The following is a 21,051-nucleotide window of genomic DNA, read 5'->3' on the forward strand; positions in this document are numbered from 1 at the left end:
AGGCGAAGGTCAAACCCACAACAGGCCACAATGATAACAAATGTAGACGAGACTCGAACACCAACAATATTATTTCATTTTAATCTAGTGTTTTAATCCTAAATTTTTATTAATTATAATTTGATCATAGCTATTACTTTATTGTTAATCCTTAAAGACACGATACATCATTCAAATTATTAAAGAGAGCACAAAACGAAATAAATAATTTAATGAATCACCTAAAAAAACTTATTAGTATATATATTTTTTTAAGTTCAACAACGTATAAGAATGGGATGAACTTGAATAATGTCTATTTAATATCTTAATTAATCAAATTATATATATAGGTTGGCTATAGGTCGACTATTAATTTAAAGAAAATTAAATTTCAACCTGTTTCCGTAACCATTTGATATTTTATTTTTTATTTTTGAAAACTAAGCATATAGACACTCATTCCACTTCTAAATTTTTTGTTTTGTTATTTTCTTTTTTGCTAATAATTGACATACATTTAAGATCTAAAAAACATATTTTGAAAAATAGAAAAATAAAATTTAATCTTCTTTGATAGAAACTGGTAGAGGCTGATAGAAGTTCATTAGTCTATTAGTGATAGAAATTGGTAGAAGTATATAATTAATACTATGTGATAGACGTCGATAGAAGTTTATTAGTGTCTATCTTTATTATTATTATTATTTTTTACAATTTCTAAAAATAGTTTGACATTTTTTCTATATGTGAAACTCTAAAAAAATTAAAGTTCCATCCTTGAAATCTATAATTATTATGAAAAACATGACCAAACCAATCAAAAACACAAAATTGTTTTCAAACTAAATAACAAGAATGCTTATGTAGTATGGACAATTTTTCATATTGCTTCAACTTATTATGTGTCACGTCAACATGCTTTTATAAATAACGTGGGACCTAACGACATTGATGTGGAATCCACAAATATTTATAAAAATAATTTTATAGTGTGAACAAAGAAAGTATGATACTACTGTAGTACTAGAAAAAAATTTGAATGCTTATAGACAATTTTTTAAAAAAATCAAATCAATTTATGCCTGTAAATTTCTTGAATTGTGTCAATTAAAACTTTAATTCGTGATTATATCAATTTGAACCTAGAATAATCTAAATTATTAATGAACAATGTATAACTATGTTTACTAGATTCCATTTAAAATAAACTCAAACTCACCTGGTAAGAGTAGTCTTCTCAAAAAAGAAAAAAAAAAATCATACCAAAATAGCCAGTTATGATATAATTCATCTTTAGAAAAATATAATCAAACAAGAAGATAATCAACTACTACTATTCATTTGATTCAAATATTTTGATCTAATATTACTTAAATGCCTCATTAAAAGAAGTATAGACATGCAAAAAATTATGAATTAACAATATTAAAATGAAATTTAAACTTAAATATCTAAATTAATTCATTTACAAAATACTAGAATTTTAATCCATACTTTTATTAATTTTAGATTTTAATTGGGATTTTGAGTATACAACCCAAAATTTATAGGTATAAATTGATTTAATCCTATAGTTGAAGAAAAAAAATTGATCAAATTTAACAAGTCATTTGACTATTTATTCAAGTTTTAAAGTTGAGTTTAATGCTTTATAAAAAAATATATATTTGAAATTGAAAGTTTATCTTAAAATTTGATTGGAGACTTTATTAATTTAAATCCTAAATTAATAATTGTATCGATTTAAACTGGAACTTTCATAAATAAGTCGATTTAAACCTCTCAAATTATTAAGTATATTAATTTAAATCTTAAACTTTTATAAGCGTATAGTTTAAACTGTCTATTTTGTTTTATTTAGAAACACTTACGAAAATTCAGAGTTTAAATTGATATACTCACAGAAGTTTAAGATTTAAGTTCATATACTTATGAAAATCCAAAGTTTTAATTGATATAATTATTAATTTGAGGTTTAAATTGATACAACTCCAAAGTTCAAGATTTAAATTAATATTATGAATGGTTCGGAGTTTAAAATTATACAACCTCCAAAGTTCATTGTATAAATTGATATTTGCCTTTGGTTATATCTTTTCTATTTATTTCTAAATATGGTTAATTGATATGAAACTACTATCAAATATACTTTTGTAAATTGATATTTATTTATGTCTATCATTGATACTAATAGATATTTATCCGTGATAATAGACAGTGATATTTTCAAATATTTAAAAATATTACCATCCTTTTTGTTATTTAGAACAATTACCTCTGTAAAATTTGTATTTGAAGAAGTAAAATATCATTTTTTTAGCCAACAAGAACGTAGTTCAATTGGTATAGTACTTATATTATCGATCTCGAGGTCTGATGTTCAATTCCAGCCTCAAAATTTAGATGAAAAAATTGAAAATTTTCTAAATTAAAAAGGTTACTAAGACATTTCAAAACAGTGTTAAATGAGTTGGACTTGGCATTCACAGCTAACCTGCTGGACTTTATCCACTTCATTTAAAATAAATTTAAGGTTAAATTAAACCTTTGACTCTTGAAATTTATATAATTAACCTTTTGATTCACATGCTTATTTTTTCTTTTTCTTTTTTTTTATTGGCAAAGGATGACATGCTTATATCTAATAATTTATTATTCATAACAACATTATAAATAATAATGGTCACTTAGTTAATTTTTTAAATTAAAAAAAAAAACTACAACAAATTTATGATTTTTTATTAAACAAAAATAGAAGGTTCAAAACTTTAATCTCTTAGTACTATTCCGTAGATTCGTTAAAAATGATGGAGATAATATTATTGAGAAAAATATCTTTCTAGATTAAAGAACAACCTTAACTAGACGATGTCAAAATCGCAATAACTTGGATCATTTTGAGCTAGAGCAAATTGTAAATAAAGGATTTAAACTCTAGAGCTATATTTTTTTCTTAAAATAATAATAATAATTAAAAAAATCTAGATTCATATTATAAAATATTATATTTGACCACTTAAGTACTAAAATAAATACTTAATTTCAAAATGTGAGTCACACCCAAGTAATTTGAATATTGTGTCTATCATGTCATTCAACCTTTAAAAAAACTCTAAATCTATTAGACAATTTATAAATTAAAAAATATATTAAAAATTTTCAAAGTTGATTTATTTTAAAAAAAAATTCAACAAATTTTGAATTTAAATATATCTAAATCTGTTAGAGAACCTAAGAGTTCAATAATGTTATTAAATTTTTTTCCAAAATATGCGATTTTCTTTTAATCTAAATATACGTAGAATTGAGAAGATACAAACTTCTAATCTATTGAATAGACAGTAACACATATTTTATAGCGACTGTGTTAATATTAGGATATAAACTTGAGATTAAAAGCATATATAACTTCTATTCTAAAATCAAACTCCTAATCTAACCTACAACTTTAAAAGTACGAGCAGTGTGTTTATTAATTTTTTTTTTCTTTTTTGAGTACAATAATAAATAAAAATATTAAAAGAACAATTGTTTTAAATGGTAAAATTGTTAAAAAATATTTCTAAGTATAGCAAAACATCACAAATTGTTATAGAAGTTTATTATGGTCTATTTCAATCTATCGACAGTGACATTGTGCTATATTTATAAATAAATTGATTCATCTTTTTTATTTTAAAAAAGAAACAACTCATATTAGAATTTGAACCTCCGACTTTACGAGATATATGGATTGTACTAGGGATGTTCATAGATTGAGTTTGGTTGGGTTGAAAAACTTTTTAGACCCAACTCAATTGTTCAGATTGTAAAATTTTTTCAACCCAAATAACCCTTATTAAAAAATGAACCTAACCCAACCCAACTATTAAATATTTGGATTGGGTTGGTTCGGGTTAATCAGATCATTTATTTAAAATTTTGTTATAAAAAGAAGCAAAACGTAAATATGTAAAAATCAAATTTAATTATTTTCATAAATTGAATTAAGATTAACAATTTAATTTTAATTTATATAGTGAAATTTTCTTTGTAAAGTGCAAAAAAGACTACTTTTATGTTAAAAATAAATTAATCAAAGAATATTAGAATTAAATAAAATTAAAATCAATATATGTATAAATAATAACAAAAATATATTTTAAAATTAATAATAAATTTGATCAAAGTCATCGAATTTTCTGAACACTCCTGAGTTGTACTCACTTTGGCGCAACGCAACGTTAGAAATTTGGAAATTCACACATATAAAGTTTGACTATGAATTTTAATTTGTACATAAATTTATTTATTTTTATTTATTTGTTTCTAATGTTAGCTCTTTCGAGGAAGATGAAATTTAGAGATTGGCTTGGACCAACGCGCAAAAATTCCAACGGCAAAAAGAAAAAAAAAAAACCCTTTTATTATTATTATTCCGCAGTCTAAATTGAACGCACCCAAATTTATTTATTATTATTAATATATATATATTTTTCTTTCTATTTTGTCTCCTCCGGTGGGCTCTGTTTGTTTTGTTCTATATATAATTGAAACTCCACCCAGCTAACCACCGCGAACAAATTCTGTACCACCCAATTTCTCTCTCAATCTCTAGATTTTCAGTGTAATCACCGGAAATGGGTATTGTATTTCGTTCAGAAGAGACTTTCGTATCGGAATTAGAGCAGCTCCGCCGTATGCTGGTCGCCTGCGGCGGCGTTCAGAGGAGGAAAGACGGCGAAGATTTCAAAACCTTGAAATCGAAGCCGATCGAAGATGCAGAGGAGAAGATCGTGTGTGTAACTAGCGGCGATTCGTTTCTCGGTTCCGCCATCGTTAACGAGCTATCAAGTCACGGATACTCTGTTCGAGTAATTGTTGATAATCCTGGTGAGTAAATTAGTAATTGAAGTTGTTTGATTCTTCAAATTGATTGTTGTTTTAGAGAGTAATGGAATTCCTAAATGACAGAGGATGTGAACAAATTGGAAGAGACGACGAACGGGCGCCATAATGTGACGGTAGTTGTAGCGAAGCTTACAGATGTAAATAGCTTAGTGGAAGCATTCAATGGCTGCCGTGGCGTTTTTCATACCTCTTCTTCCATTGATCCTGCTGGTGTTTCTGGTTACACGGTGAGGGCTTTTTCTTTGAACCGAAAGTTGTTGCTATTAAATGATGAACCCTTAAATCATCCCCATCCTTCAGATTGGATAGTTTTCATTTCTCTCCATTTGCTTTAGGGTTACGATTGCTTTCATTGTCAAGCGATTTCAACCTCGATCTCGTCGTTTTCTTCTTCATTAATATTAACTTGTTCTATTATAAGTTTAATCTCGATAAAAACTTTGAGAAAAACTTTTAACCAAATTGTTACATTTATCAAAGCCTACATACTAGAAGTGATTTTTAACCCAAATATTTATTTATTTAAACTCTTTTGAACTATTAAAATTATGTTTTGGATATTTATCTAATATTTTAATTTTTTTCAAAATAACTTATTTTCAAAATTAAATATTTAAAAATTTTAACTAAATACACCTTTAAATTAGTTAAAAATCACGTTTGATCCTTGAACTTTTACAGAAGTAACAATTTAGTCTAGAAACTTAGAGTCCGTTTGGATTGACTTGAAAAAAATATATTTTTCAAAAAATTCATTTTTGTTTAAATACTTTTGATAAAAACTTATTATAATATGCTTGAAAAGTTATTTTAATAGCTACCAAACACTTCAATTTCTTTCAAAATGATTTAGGGCCCGTTTAGGTTGATTTAAAAAAAAAAAAAGAGTTTTTCAAAAAACTTGTTTTTATTTAAACACTTTTGATAAAAAAAAACCGATTAAAATACATTTGAAAAACTATTTTGAATGGTTGTCAAACACTTCAATTTTTTTTAAATGACTTATTTTTTTTTTAAATTAAACACTTGAAAATGTATTTCAAACACACCCTTATTTTTTAAATTAAACACTTGAAAATGTATTTCAAACACACCCTTAGTCTTTAACGATTTAGTCCCTTTATTACTTCTAAATTTATAACAATTTAGTCCAAATACTTCAACAAGTATCAATTTAGTCATTGTACTTTATGATATGTAACGATTTAATTTTAACGTGAAAAACACTATTAAGTTTTTTATAATTTTGATAAACTAATTAATGGTCAAATTTTATGTTTAGTAAAAATTTTAAATTTTGTGTTTAATAGATCCATGAATTTTAATTTGGAAAAACTTGGTAACTAACCCGACACAAACCATTTAATCTACATTCTCTAAACTTGTAACAGTCCAAAGTAGAATTTGATGGAATTGAATGTTAAAAATAGTAAAAATGGATACTTATTTCAACATTTTTGAAGTATTATGTCAATATTTTGAAACTCTAGAAACCAAATCGTCGAATTCAATAATTTAGATTCTGTTTGATAATCATTTAATTTTTTGTTTTTGTTTTTGAAAATTAATCCTATGGATACTACTTTAATCTCCAAATTTTTTTATTTATTTACTTTTTTTTTTGTTTAGAAAACCAAACCTATTTTTGGAATTTGGCTAAAAATTCAACCATTATATTTAAAAAAGATGCAAATGATTGTAAGAATTAGGGTGAAAATAGTTTTAATTTTCAAAGACTGAAAACAAAAATCGAAGACTCTATTTGGTAACCATTTTGTTTTTAGTTTTTGTTCTTCTTAAAATTAAGCCTATGGATACTACTTTCACCTCCAAATTTCTTCCTTTGTTATCTACTTTTCACCAATAGTTTAAAAAACTAAGTAAAATTTTTAAAACTAAAAAGGTAGGTTTTAAAAAGTTGTTTTTGTTTTTGAAATTTCAGTCATTTTATTTAAGAAATATGCAGTAAAAAATGTGGATGAAATAAACTTGATTTTTAAAAAATAAAAACTAAAAACTAAATAATTAGTGAATAAGGTGGAAATGATTAAGAAATGGAACCTAAACTTGAATAGGGTGGAAATTGATATGCATGATAGGTGTAAGTGTAAGAGTAAAAGTTGGCAGATCAGTTTTAAGGATATTTTGGAAGTATGTTGTGAAGAAATATTTTGGGGTTGGACTTTGTTACAGAAAGTAATGAGTGAAGTGGAAATGAGGACCACTGAGAATGTGATGGAGGCGTGCGCAAGAACAGAGACAGTACGAAACTGTGTTCTTACATCTTCTCTTCTTGCTTGCATCTGGCGGGGCCAACCTGATGAAAATGAAAGCATTGGAACCTCACAAATTGTCGACCAAACCTGCTGGAGTAGCTTACAGCTTTGCCAACACAAAAAGGTTAGTTCATCTTCATCCATCAGTGTGAAATTCACCACTAACATATGACTTTATTAATGATGATCAGAAGTTTGGTTATGACCTAGAGTTTAAAGTCAAGAACTTAGTTGAAAAACTTACCTATACGCCTAACATAAAAGAAGGCTTACATGTTTTGGAGTAATTTGATTAAGATCACTTTTATCACGTTCAAAGTTACTTTCTGACATGTTTTTTTAACCATTTAAAATCAATTTTTAGTGTTGAATGATTAAATTTTTAGTGTTAAGTGTATATCTCGGAGTGATTTTGAAATTGTTAAAATAACTTTTGTCCTATTTAAAATCACTCTGAAACACAAAATCAATTTGTTGTTTAATTTAAAGTAAAAAATTGCCTGTACGTCAAGATCATCGAGACTAATATGTTTGAGATTGATTTTAAAATGGTTAAGATTACTTGGATCATGCTCAAGAGCATTCTCAATTTTGATTTTAAAAGCATTTTCTAGATAGAAAATGACACATTTTAAAATCACTTTCAAACATGTTATAAAAACATGTTTCTTAATGATTTGAATATAACAAAAGTCCAATACCTACCAAGAGAAATTTGAAAAGAATGGGATAGGATTGAGATTGGGTGGAAAAGTTATGTCTTGAAACCAATCATATTGTGTACAATTTAGTCGAAGAAAGACAGAGACAGAGTTTTATGATAATGATTTTCTAACTAACAAGTTGAAATATTATACAGCTATGGCTTGCATTAGGGAAACTGAAATCAGAGAAAGTAGCATGGAAAATAGCACAAGAAAGTGGGCTAAAACTGGCCACTATTTGTTCTGCTCTCATAACCGGCCCCAACTTTCACCTTAGAAGTTCAACTGCAACAATGGCTTATCTCAAAGGTAAAACTTACAAAACCAGTGCATTTGGTTTAACTTTTCAAATGTGTAATTTGAAAATAACTCATTTTGAAATACTTTTAAAGTGTATTTTAAATAATTTTTATCAAAAGAATTTAAATAAAAATGACTTTTTTTTGAAAAAACACAATTTTTTTCTGATCAATCTAAACGGGTCATTAATCAATATTTATATGAATATTAAACTCAAAACCTCTATTAATATCAATGCAGGAGCTCGAGAGATGTACACAAATGGTCTACTGGCAACAGTGGACGTGACCAAATTGGCCAAAGCACATGTCCTTGTGTATGAAGGAATAAAAGAAAATGCTTCTGGCAGATACATTTGTTTCGACCGTGTGATTTCAACGGCGGATGAGGCAGCAACGTTGGCAGCAGAGATCGGAGTCCCCGTCGGGAATATAGTCCAAACCGATCCTCCAATGGACTGTACGATTTCGTTTCAATTGTCGAACAAGAAGCTCTCTGATCTAATGGCTAGAAGCAACCTTCAACATAGGTGTTTGAATGAAAACAGATATTTTTGAAGGAGAAACTCCAGGAACAAAAATATGAGTGGGATCTATTTATTTGATAAATATGATATATATAGTCACATAAGATTAGATTATAGAAATGATCCTCTTGATGAGGATGTAAGTTTGATTCGTTTTTTTGAGTATCATTGATATAGAATATAAAGATGTATACCATTTTTTATTTTCTTTGTCTAAATTGAAGAGTGAATGCAAATTTTCAATCTTCCTCCCGTTTGTCTTCGTAAAAAAAAACAAAAGAAAGAAAAAGGGTTGTTGCAATGGGATAGTGCTAACAATTAAGTATATAGTAACATTTTTAAATAAATGCAAATATAACGATAGTGATAGATTCTATTGTTGATAGAGTCTGAGAGTTGGATTTAAATTTTAGAATATCTACAAATTCTTTTTCTTTGTGACATATTTGCTAATATTTTAAGATTGATTGTTATATTTGTAAATGCCTAAAGAAAAATGAAATAATTTAGGCTTGTTTTGATTAAGAATTCAAGTATTACTTCAAGAAAGACGAAAAACTATATTGAGAAATGGAGAAAACAAACATAAATTTAAAAACCAAAAATGATATCAAATAGGTCATAGATTTTAATTTGGCTACATGTTTTGGATTTCTCAATTTTTCCCTACTAAAAGTTATCACCTTTCTATACAAAGAATTGTTAAAAATGGTTGAGTTACGTTTTCACACTATTAAAAGTCATGTTTTGTTGTGATTAAGGAGCACAACGGAAACACGGATATCAATAAAATATATAAATATTAAAATAAATAAAACAACAAAAGATTAATTTCTTCACTTTTTCCAATCTTTTTGGATTGGTCACCTATATATGTGTCTTCCAAAACCCACCAAATGTCACTATTTATAGGCAACTTGGCAAGTAAGAGGTGGGTCACATGGACACTAATAGTGTGTAATCTTAAGGCACATGGACAACACATGGGATAATGGTTAAGTGACACATGACCAATGAACACAAATAGTGGACATCTACATTACACCTAATTTAACATATTTATAATACTCCCCTTAGATGTCTATTATATATGAAATATGCCTTTGTTAAAACCTTAATAGGAAAAAATCTCATTGGGAAAAAAATCACAGTGAAGAAAAAAGAGTACATATTTCATATAATCTGATACTTTTAGAAAGAATACAGTATATTTACTCCTCCTCATGGAAATGTCACTTGAGATCTCTGAGTCGCCGAATTCCAATGTTGTGTACAGATTTTCAAAGATTGTGGTTGGTAATGATTTTGTAAATAAGTCTGCCAGGTTATCTTTCGAACAAATTTGTTGTACAGTAATGTCACCGTTTTCTTCAAGATCATGAGTATAGAAAAGTTTTGGTGAAATATGATTTCCTTTAATGTATCCTCCTTTGATTTGGGATATGTATGTTGTGTTGTCTTCGTATAATATCGTTGGAAGATTTTTACTAGAAGACAAACTATATGTTCTATAAATGTGCTGAGTCATTGATCTTAGTCATATATCTTGACTAGCCTCGTGAATTGCAAGAATTTCATTATGATTTGAGAAAGTGGTTGTTATGGTTTATTTCACCAATCCCCATGATATAGCAGTTTCTCCACATATGAATAGATAACCTGTTTGAATCTAGCTTTGTGTGAATCAAATAAATATCCAGAATATGCATAGCCAACTAGGTCAAAATTTGGTTTATTTGAATAAAACAAACCCATGTCGATCCTTCTTCGGAGATAAAGGAGTATATGCTTAATTTCGTTTCAATGTCTTTTTGTTGAACAAGAATTATATCTTGCTAATAAATTTACTGAAAATGTAATATATAATCTTGTATTATTAGCAAGATACATAAGTGCACCAATTACAATAAGATATGGTACTTTAGGTCTAAAAAGTTCTTCATTATCATCTTGAGGTTGAAATATATCTTTCTTCACATCTAGTGAACGAATTTCCATTGGAATGTTCAATGTATGAGTTTTGTCTATATAAAATCTTTTCAAAATTTTTCTTGTATAAGTTGATTGATGAACAAATATCCTATCTGTTAAATGCTCAATTTCCAAGCCAAGAAATTTTTTTATTTTTTCAAGATCTTTCATCTCAAATTCTTTCTTAAGATATTTTATTACCTTTAAAATCTCTTCAGGAGTTCCAATTATATTTAAATCATCAACATATATAGTTATAATAACAAATCTTGATGTGATTTCTTTATAAAAACATAGATATATTGGATTATTTTGATATCCTTCTTTCAACAACTATCCACTCAGGCGATTGTGTCACATTCGTCTTGATTGTTTCAGTCCATATAATGACCTTTGTAACTTTATTGAATACAATTCCTAAGAATTTGATTTATATGTTTTAGATACCTTAAATCCTTCTGAGATTGTCATATAATTATCATTATCAAGAGATTCATATAAATATGCTGTGACTACATCCATAAGATGCATATCCAAATTTTCATACATAGTCAGACCAATTAAATATTTTAATGTAATTGCATCCACCACAAAAGAATATGTCTCCTCATAATCAATATCAGGTCTTTATGAAAAACTTTGTGCAACTAGTCTTGCTTTATATCTTGTGACCTCATTACTTTCATTTCTTTTCCTCACAATACCCATCTATATCCCATAGGTTTGACACCTTCTCGTGCTCAATGCACAAATGGTTGAAGGATCGCCTATTAAGGAACATGTCCTTAAATTGATGAACCATTTCAATATCGCTAAAATGAATAAAAGTCTCATAAATGAACCTAATCAAGTGAATTTTATCATACAACCGCTGACGGACAACTTTCCGCAATTCCGTAACAATTATGTTATGAACAAAATTAACTACAACCTCATCACTCTCCTTAATGAGCTACAGATTTTTGAGTTTTTAATGAAAGGCAAAAGAAATAATAGGGAGACAAATATTACTTTCTCCAACAAGGAAAAGGTTCATCAGAGGTTTGATCTCTAGAACTAAATTTATGTCTCCCTTTTCATCCAGTGTGAAGAAATGGAAAAAGAAGAGTGGAAAGAGGAATACAGCCACCATTACTGCTGCTGCACAAAAGGACAAGAAGGTCAAAGTTGAAAAAGAATCTATTATCATTGCAACCAAAATGGGCATTGGTAAAGGAATTGTCCAAAATATTTGGCTGGGAAAAAGAAGGAAAAGGAAGATAAATATGATTTACTGGTTCTGGAAATGTGTTTGGTGGAAAATGATAATCATACTTGGATACTTGATTAGGGAGGCATTAATAACTTTTGTACTTCTTTGCAGGAAACTAGTTCCTAGAAACAATTGGTGGCGAGAGAGATGGCTCTACAGCTTGAAACAGGAGAGATTGTCTCAACGGTTGCAGTTGGGAGTTTGAAGTTGTTTTTTGAATCAAAGTTTCTATTGTTAGACAATGTTTACTATGTTCCTAATTTTAAAAAGAACTTAATTTCAATTTCATGTTTGTTAGAACATTGTTTTAATGTATCTTTTATTCGGATAAAGCATTTGTATTGGAAAATGGTATTGCTATTTGTTCTGCAACAAACGAAAGCAACCTATATGTACTAAGGTCGTTAGTATCTAAAATGTTCCACAATATTGAAATGTTCAACACTACAACCACCAAAATTTAGAAAAGAAAAATTTCTCCTAAAGATAATGCTCATCTTTGGCATCTAAGACTAGGTCACATTAATCTCAACAGGATTGAGAGGTTGGTCAAGAATGGACTTCTAAAAAAGTTATAAGAAAAATCTTTATCTATATGTGAATCTTGTCTATAAGGAAAAATGACAAACAACCTTTTACTAGAAAATGTTATATAGCCAAAGAACCCTTGGAGCTTATACATTCAAACCTTTATGGTCTGATGAGTGTAAAATCCAGAAGGGGGTTTGAATATTTTGTCACTTTTACAGACGATTATTTAATATATGGGCATGTTTACCTAATGCAACATAAGTCTGACACACTTAAAAAGTTCAAGGAGTATAAGGATAAAGTTGAAAATTTGTTAGGTAAATAAATTAAAACACTTCGATTAAATTGAGGTGGAGAGTACATGGATATTGAATTCCAAAACTATATGATAGAACATGGAATCACATCTCAACTCTTAGCACCTGGTACTCCTCAACAAAACGATGTATCAGAAAGGAGAAATAGAACTCTGTTGGACATGGTTCGCTTTATAATGAGCTATGCTTCTCTACCTATCTCGTTTTAGGATTATGCAGTGGAGACTGCAACTTACTTTTTAAATCAGGTTCCATCAAAATTGTTACTGGAATACTTTTTGAATTATGAAGATGTCGTAAAAGTAGTTTACGACATCTCAAGATTTGGGGATGTCCAACGCATGTGCTTGTGGCAAATCCAAAGAAATTGGAACCACGTTCAAGATTATGCCTATTTATAGGTTATTCTAAAGAAACAAGAGGTGGTGGTTCTTCGATTCAAAAGAAAACAAAGTATTTGTATCGAAAAATGCTACTTTCTTAGAAGAAAACCACATTGGAGAACATAAGCCAAGGAGCCAAATCGTATTAAATGAAATTTCCAGAGAAACTAATGAAACTTCAACAAGAGTTGTTGAAAAGGCGAGCACTTCAACAAAAGTTGTTGGTGTTGCTTCGTTAGGGTTGATGCCTTAAATCTCGTAGGGTTCTATAGTTTGTAAATATTATTGAATAAACTCATTATGTATTTAATAAAATATATGGTATTTTATTCATTGTCTATAAAATATATAATATTTTAGTTGCATTAACCACAAACTAATAAACTAACATCCAATGTTATCTTTATAACCTAAACATGTATGTAGAGACATGCGGGTGGATCATGTTTAAGTGATAACATAAATGGTCTATAATAGATGGATAAAGTTGGGTACCTTAACCTGGTGACACTACGAGTATGGCTCGTTTTGTAGGTGTTACAATTGTTGTAAAGTGCTACAAATGATATGATCCTGATCATTCATGTATAAACATGCGAGCGGGGATATTCTATATAAAGGAGTTTGTATAAGTCTGGACCACGAAATGTTTAGTCTCATTATATAACGCCATTCATAATAGAGACTTACATTTCACTAGGATGACCATAGGTAACATGACCTGAATCTTGAGTGAGTTGTGAACTCTTGCCTATGACGACGGTCCTTTGATTTGTATGGGTGAGAGTGGCTAGATTGCCGACTCAACAAGCCTACCATTTTGGGGATTCGTCTGATTGGGGAGTTGGGAACACAACTATACAAGATGGAATTCACTCCTTCCCTGAGGTAGACGTAAGTAAATAAATTGTTCCCTTAAAGGCTAATTCCAGGTCTTGAACAATGTGGCGCCACACCCTCTCCTGGCCCGAGAAGGGTTTAGTCATATTTGGACTATGATCTATTGTTCATTAGAGGATTAGTGGTACTTAAGAAGTTAGATGTAACTACAGGGGAAAAATGGTAATTTGGCCCAGATGTATTTATGAGCAATTTGTGAAGGGTCATCGTACTATTGATTGGTTATATCCAATGGACACAAAAATACATTATAGGGCAAATAGTGCAGTTGTTGGTCTTTAGTGGAATGCCCGATAGTTAACGGATGGTGAATAATTAATTAAACTTGGTGAATAATTCAATTAAAGAGTTTAATTAATTATTCATGTACCATTAGAGCTTCAAGGTACAGCTCGATACAGCTCCATGAGGTTCCCTTGGTAGCTCAATAGGATTAATTGAGAATCCGTTTTTGGATTAATTTGAATTATTCAAATTAATAGAAGGATTTAATTATATATGATATAATTAAGTTGTTTCAATTATATGTTATATAATTGTTATAATTATTTGATACATTATAGCTTAATGAGAGGAAATAAATATTTGAATGAGATTTAAATATAGATTCTATGTATTGGATTCATAGTTGTTAAATTTAATATAGTTTATATTGTATGATTTATAAACTATATTAAATGCCACATAAAAGAGAAAAGAAACTATAGTTTATATTGTATATGATACAATAATAAAACTATAGGTTATATGGATTTACAAGAGAAAACTGGGTGTAAATGGAAAGGTGCAAACCTTTAAGGCTAGACTAGTAGAAAACGGTCATATCCAGGTTGAGGGAGTGGATTATGAAGAAACTTTCTCACATGTTGCTATGATTAAGACTATAAGATATGGCAAATGGATGTCAAGACTATCTTTTTGAATGGTAATCTTGACGAAACCATCTACATGATCCAACCAGAGGGATTCATTGAACAAGATCAAGAGCAAAAGGTTTGCAAGCTTAATCGGTCCATTTATGGATTGAAACAAGCATCTCGATATTGGAATATAAGGTTTGATGCTGCAGTGAATTCTTATGGCTTTGATCAAAATGTTGATGAGTTTTGTGTTTACGAGAAGATCATTAACAGTTTAGTATCTTTTTTTGTCTTGTATGTGGATAATATCCTACTCATTGGGAATGATGTAGGTTACCTAACTACAATTAAAGAATGGGTAGATGCTCAATTCCAAATGAAAGATTTGAGTGAAACACAATTTGTTATAAGGATCCAAATTATAAGGGATTGAAAGAACAAATCACTAGCCTTATCTCAGGTATCTTATATTGATAAAGTGCTTGTCAGATATTCGATGCAAAATTCTAAGAAGGGTTTGTTACTTTTTAGGAAAAAAATTATCTTGTCTAAGGAATTTTGTCCTAAGACACCATAAGAGGTTGAGGAGATGAGATAAATTTCCTATGCATCTGCAGTGGGTAGCCTTATATATGTCATGTTGTATACTAGACTCAACATCTATCATGTAGTGGGAGTAGTCAATAGATATCATACCAATCAGGATTTAATCATTGGACAACAGTTAACGTTATTCTCAAGTATCTTAGGTGAACGAGAAACTATATATTTGTGTATGGTGCTAAGGATTTAATCCTTACAGGATACACTAACTCTGATTTTCAGATCAATAAGGATTCAAGGAAATCCACATCAGGATTAGTGTTCACTATGAATGGAGAAGCTATAGTATGGTGCAACATTAAGCAAGGTTGTATTGTAGATTCCACCATAGATGTTGAGTATGTAGTTTCCTGTGAAGCTGCTAAAGAAGTCGTTTGGCTTAAAAAATTTCTCACAAATTTAGAAGTTGTTCTATGTATGTTCTTGCCTATTACACTTTAGTGTGATAATAGTGGTGCTATGGCAAACTCCAAGGAGCCTCGCAGCCACAAACGTGGAAAGCATATAAACTGCAAGTATCATCTTATTGGAGAGATTGTGCAACAGGGAGATGTGATAGTCATAAAGGTTGCCACGGAGCACAATATTGTTGATCCATTTACAAAGGCTTTCACGACTAAAGTTTTTAGGATCTTCTGGAGGATCTGGGTCTACGAGATATGAGTCATCTAAGCTAGGGCAAGTGGGAGATTTTATTGGGTATGTTATATACCCTAGTTTATTGTATTGTATATTGATACTTTACTTTACATTGTATGTTGATACTTTACTTTCCCACTTGTCTTTTATTGTATTTTGATACATTCCACTAGCTTTGGACAAGTGGGAGATTATTGAGATTGATGTCCTAAATCTAGTATATCTCGTGGTTCGTTGTTTTGTTAACACAAATTATTTATCTAATAAAATTAAAGGTATTTTATTTGACATTTAGACAGCATTAATTCAATCCAATAAACTAAGATCTAAGGTTATATGATGTCACTTGAACAGTATGTGGTTGACATACAAGTGGTTCATGTTTAAGTAATTGTTGGATGGACACCATCATACAACGGAAGAAATCAGGATCCATAAGCATTCTAATTCATTAATTTTGGTTGAAAAGAAACATGCTAAAAACAGAGTATAATGGGTTTTATGAATATACCTTGGCCAAACCAACGAAATCTCCATTTCCAACTGTAAAATCCTCTGAATCCTTGTGTAGACCACCACAAGATCTTCCCTACTATCCTCTTAGTGCTCTAGATTGAGTTGTGGGACTCAAAATAAGTTGGAATCAAAGGGAATATGGAGAAAACTCACTCAACCAACCCATTGAAGAACACCTTCTTCAACGAATTTTTCAGCAAAAATTCAATCGGTTCTCCTCTCTTTCTTCACTCTAATCTCTTCAATATATTGCAGACTATCATGCAAAGAGATGTATTACATGGGATGCAACTCATGCTTGGAGTAAACCAAAGGAGAAAGTGGGTTCCTTGTAAGCTACTTGAAGATGAACTTTGAAAAATCCATTTTCAAGTTTTGTGTATTTTCAATTTCCAAAATCCATTTTGATTTTAAAATCATATTTTATTTCTAAAATAAAAATTGATTAATTTTACAAATTAATTTTATGATAAAATTAATAAATAATTATTTAAACAATTTAAATAATTCTAATTAATTTAATATCTAATATTAAATTAATTTTTACACAAATTCATCTTCATATATTTAAATCATATTTAAATATATTTTCTCCAATTTTTGTTTGATTCTAATTTGAACGTTTCAAATTAAAATATCACACTACTCTAGAGCTAATCTATTTCCGAGCTAGTAGGGGACCTCATGGACCTACAAATCATGGTCTCCAACGATTCAAGAATAATCGGCTAAACTCATTAGACCGATCTAACCCCCATTCGTTAACTAATGGATCACTCTACTAAAGCTCATAGTTGAACTCCCCTCACTGTAGATATATTATGTCCACTCGATATAACCATGATTAGTAAGTTAAACCTTCACAGGTTGTTCGCAATAACGGTTGGGTCAAATCTCTGTTTTACTCCCGAAATTTTCTCTTGTTCCTTAAGTACCCACTAATCCCCAAATGAATAATTATTTTGTGATCCAATCACAAAACTGAGTCCCTTTCATACCAAATGAGAGGGCGGGATCCCTTGTTCAAGCCTCAGAATCAGCACTTAAGGGAACAACCTCTCTACTATCCCTAAAGCGGGTAGGAGTGAATTTCCTCTTGTACCCTATGTCCACAGCTATCTATCCAGTCTTACCCCTGAAATGGCAATCATATTGAGCCCGCGCTGTTGAGCCAATCCTCACCTATGCAAATCTAAGGGCAATAGTAGATAAACAAGAGTTCATGGTTAGCTTAGGATTAAGGTCAAGTTACATAGGTTACGCTTTGAAATAATCAGTCTTAAATAGTAAACAGTGTTATAAAGTAAGAGTGACTCATTTCGTGGTCCGATCTTGTACAAACACTTTTGCACAAGGACACCCCCACTCCTCATGTCCAACATGAACGAATTAGGATCACTTCGTTTGTAGCACTTTACAACTCCTTGTAACAACTACAGAGCAGGCCGTATCCAATAGTGTTACCAGAATAAGGTACCCAATCTTATCCATGTACTATAGATCATGTTGACTATTTGCTCGAACCTGATCCACCTTTATGTCTCCACATAAAGTTCAAGTACTCATCCAATAGTCAAGGGACTTTTAGTTTTATTGGATTTCTATTCAAGTAATAGATCTATTCAATAACACCTTTATTGAATTTTCAAAATAAGCTCCATTGTTTACATACCACGAGTTTTAGGACATAAAACCCAACAGTAATAACCTAAAAGGTCTGCAGTAAATGGATGAAGGTTGGGTGCCTTATCTTGGTAACACGGCGGACACAATCCATTTTGTAATTGTTACATGAGACGTAAAGTGTTACAAACAATATGAACCAAATTGTTCATGTAAAGACATGTGAGTGGGGGTATCCTGTATAAAGAAGTTTATACATAAACCGAACCATGAAATAATTAGTTTCTCTTTATAATACCATTACTTAAAGAAACTAATATTTCACTAGGATGACCATAGGAGACTTGACCTTAATCTTGAGTGAGTTGTGAACTCCTGTTTATGATGGCAATCCTTTAATCTGTATGGATGAGAGTGGCATGATAATTGACTCAATAAGCCTATCATTTTAAGGATTTTTCTGATTAAGGATCTGGGAACACAACTACACAAGATGAAATTCACTCATTCCCATTCTTTAGGAAAGTAAATAAATTTCTCCCTTAATAGCTGGTTCTAGGTCTTGAACAATGAGGCCTCAATCTCTCACTGGCATGAGAGGTGTTCGTTTATAGTTTGACTATCAATTGTTTGTTCACTAGAGGAATCAATGGTACTTAACGAGTTAGATGCAACTAGAGGGGTAAAATGGTATTTTGACCCAGTTATAGTTATAAGCATTTATGAAGGGTCATCGCTTGTAAAATTTTTATGTTGATTTGATCAATGTAAGGGTCTATTATCTGAACATTTTATTTTTGCAATCAAATATGTATTTTTTGGGTCGTCCGAAGCCCGGATTTTCAAAGAAAAACAAAGGATTTGCTTCTGTCTCGCGACACCTGGTATCTTGGCATGCGATGATGGCTTTCGGCGAGATGGCATGCGATGATGGCTTTCGACGAGATGGCATGCGATGATGACTTGCGGTTGGACGCATTCCATGCGATGGGGTGATGGCCTTGCAAAGTAGAGGAGCTTGAAGATAAGCGCATCAATGTATACCATGCGTCGACACTTACAAGGTTGAATGCAAACCCATGCGGCAAGTAGCATACCTATACAGCGAGTTTATGTCCATGAGGTGAAGAGACTTAGGCGTGGTGGATACAACGCCAACGATCGCATGTGGAGGGACGATGCCCATGCGATGAACTTCATTGTCCAACGCATGCGGTACTCGAAACCCATGCGTTAAGCACTTTGTCTATCATGTGTGGAGTTCAATAGAAACCTCCTGTTCATCTCGGTTTGTGCGTTATGGAAGGTACCTGGGAGATAGCTAATCGCAAAAGTTTCTTTCAATGCAAGGATGACAACTTTTCTTTGTAATTTTAATTTTGTTAAAATTAGGGTGTCAATATTTGGTCTATCATAGCTTTTATATAGTTTTATATGCATGCGATGTATTATTTAACTATATGTTTTATATGTTACATAATGTATGCCATATAGTTTTAAAATCTCATCTTAGGATAAACATGGTCATGCATCATATAAAAGTTATATGGTTACATGATTAATATAAGCATGCTCATGCATTATAATATAATTGTTATATTATTTGAATGCATGTTTTTAAGTAACATATTCATGCATCATAAATGTTATAAAATATGATGTAGAGAAATGAATATGTATGTTTATTTTTCATGCATGATAATTATAAGCGTTATAATTAAATGAAAAATGAACTTTGCATTGAGCATGACACAACTTAGATTATTATAAACATTATATTTAATCAAGGTCATCATAATACAAACTGAAATGGAAAAAAAAAAAAAAAAAAAAGAGAGAGAGAGAGATTTTGACAAATTCATTGTTTTATAAAAGGCTACAAGTTCGGTGAATTAGAATTAAAATCTAAAATCAAGAGTTGCATGCAAACATAGGTCAAAATTAATTTTAAATGGTTTAAAATTAATTCACCTAAGCTTATGATAAATGCGTTTCTAATGAGATTAGAAAGAGATTAATCTTTTAATTCGTTTTAATAGGATTAAAATGAACTCCAATTAAAAGATTAAATTTATAAAATGATTGCACATAAGGGATCTTTTTCTAAGGAACGTTCTGTCTAGGTTGAGGTTTTTAAGCAGACAGAAATGAAACACCTTTACCTGGGAACTAACCTGGAAGGTGAATTGGGCAAATATTTTATAAGCATACAATAAGTGTTAAAGAGTTTAATGAATGAGATCACATATTGTTAAAATATTCAATATAAGCATTATATTGAGCAAATTAATAAGGTCTTAGACAAAAATTGATTAGTTAATAAACCCATCTTCTGGAAAACACTTAGTGGGAGAAAAAAAGATGTATATGATATGTTGTTTCTTCACCCACGTTCTCCCTAAAAGTTCACAAGGTGAGATTCATACTAGGCCTCGTGGTGCCCTGGGTCACCCTCCTTTAGGAAGGTATTTGCATGGATCAATATCAAAGTGAATGGAGAAACTGGTTATAGTAAGTGGGAGAAGGACGTGTGTCAACACATCCTGTAGTACTCTTCATTGGTTTGTAGTTTTGTTAACACAAATTATTTATCTAATAAAATCAAAGGTATTTTATTTGACATCTAGACAGCATTAATTCAATCCAATAAACTAAAATCCAAGGTTATATGATGTCACTTGAACAGTATGTGGTTGACAGACAAGTGGTTCATGTTCAAGTAATAACCTAAAAGGTTTGCAGTAAATGGATGAAGGTTGGGATTATCCTGTATAAAGG

At 30.3% G+C, this 21,051-nt stretch overlaps 1 protein-coding gene across 1 annotated transcript; it reads left to right on the forward strand.

Moving 5' to 3' along the window:
- The first annotated feature begins 4,483 nt into the window (after positions 1-4,483).
- LOC120079506 (cinnamoyl-CoA reductase-like SNL6) lies at positions 4,484-8,979 on the forward strand. The gene is made up of 5 exons (XM_039033716.1): positions 4,484-4,854; positions 4,936-5,099; positions 7,066-7,272; positions 8,008-8,161; positions 8,393-8,979. The coding sequence occupies exons 1-5, from the start codon at positions 4,602-4,604 to the stop codon at positions 8,707-8,709; spliced, it is 1,095 nt and encodes a 364-aa protein (XP_038889644.1). The 5' UTR covers positions 4,484-4,601; the 3' UTR covers positions 8,710-8,979.
- Positions 8,980-21,051: the final 12,072 nt, after the last annotated feature.

This window comes from Benincasa hispida, chromosome 6 (genome assembly GCF_009727055.1).
Source record: "Benincasa hispida cultivar B227 chromosome 6, ASM972705v1, whole genome shotgun sequence".
NCBI lineage: Eukaryota > Viridiplantae > Streptophyta > Magnoliopsida > Cucurbitales > Cucurbitaceae > Benincasa > Benincasa hispida.

Excerpts from the sequence above, each read along its gene's own strand:
- LOC120079506 (XM_039033716.1), top strand. The coding sequence starts at position 4,602 with ATGGGTATTGTATTTCGTTCAGAAGAGACTTTCGTATCGGAATTAGAG. Across the intron at positions 5,100-7,065 it reads CTGGTGTTTCTGGTTACACG|AAAGTAATGAGTGAAGTGGA; the intron begins GTGAGGGCTTTT and ends ACTTTGTTACAG. Across the intron at positions 8,162-8,392 it reads AACAATGGCTTATCTCAAAG|GAGCTCGAGAGATGTACACA; the intron begins GTAAAACTTACA and ends ATATCAATGCAG.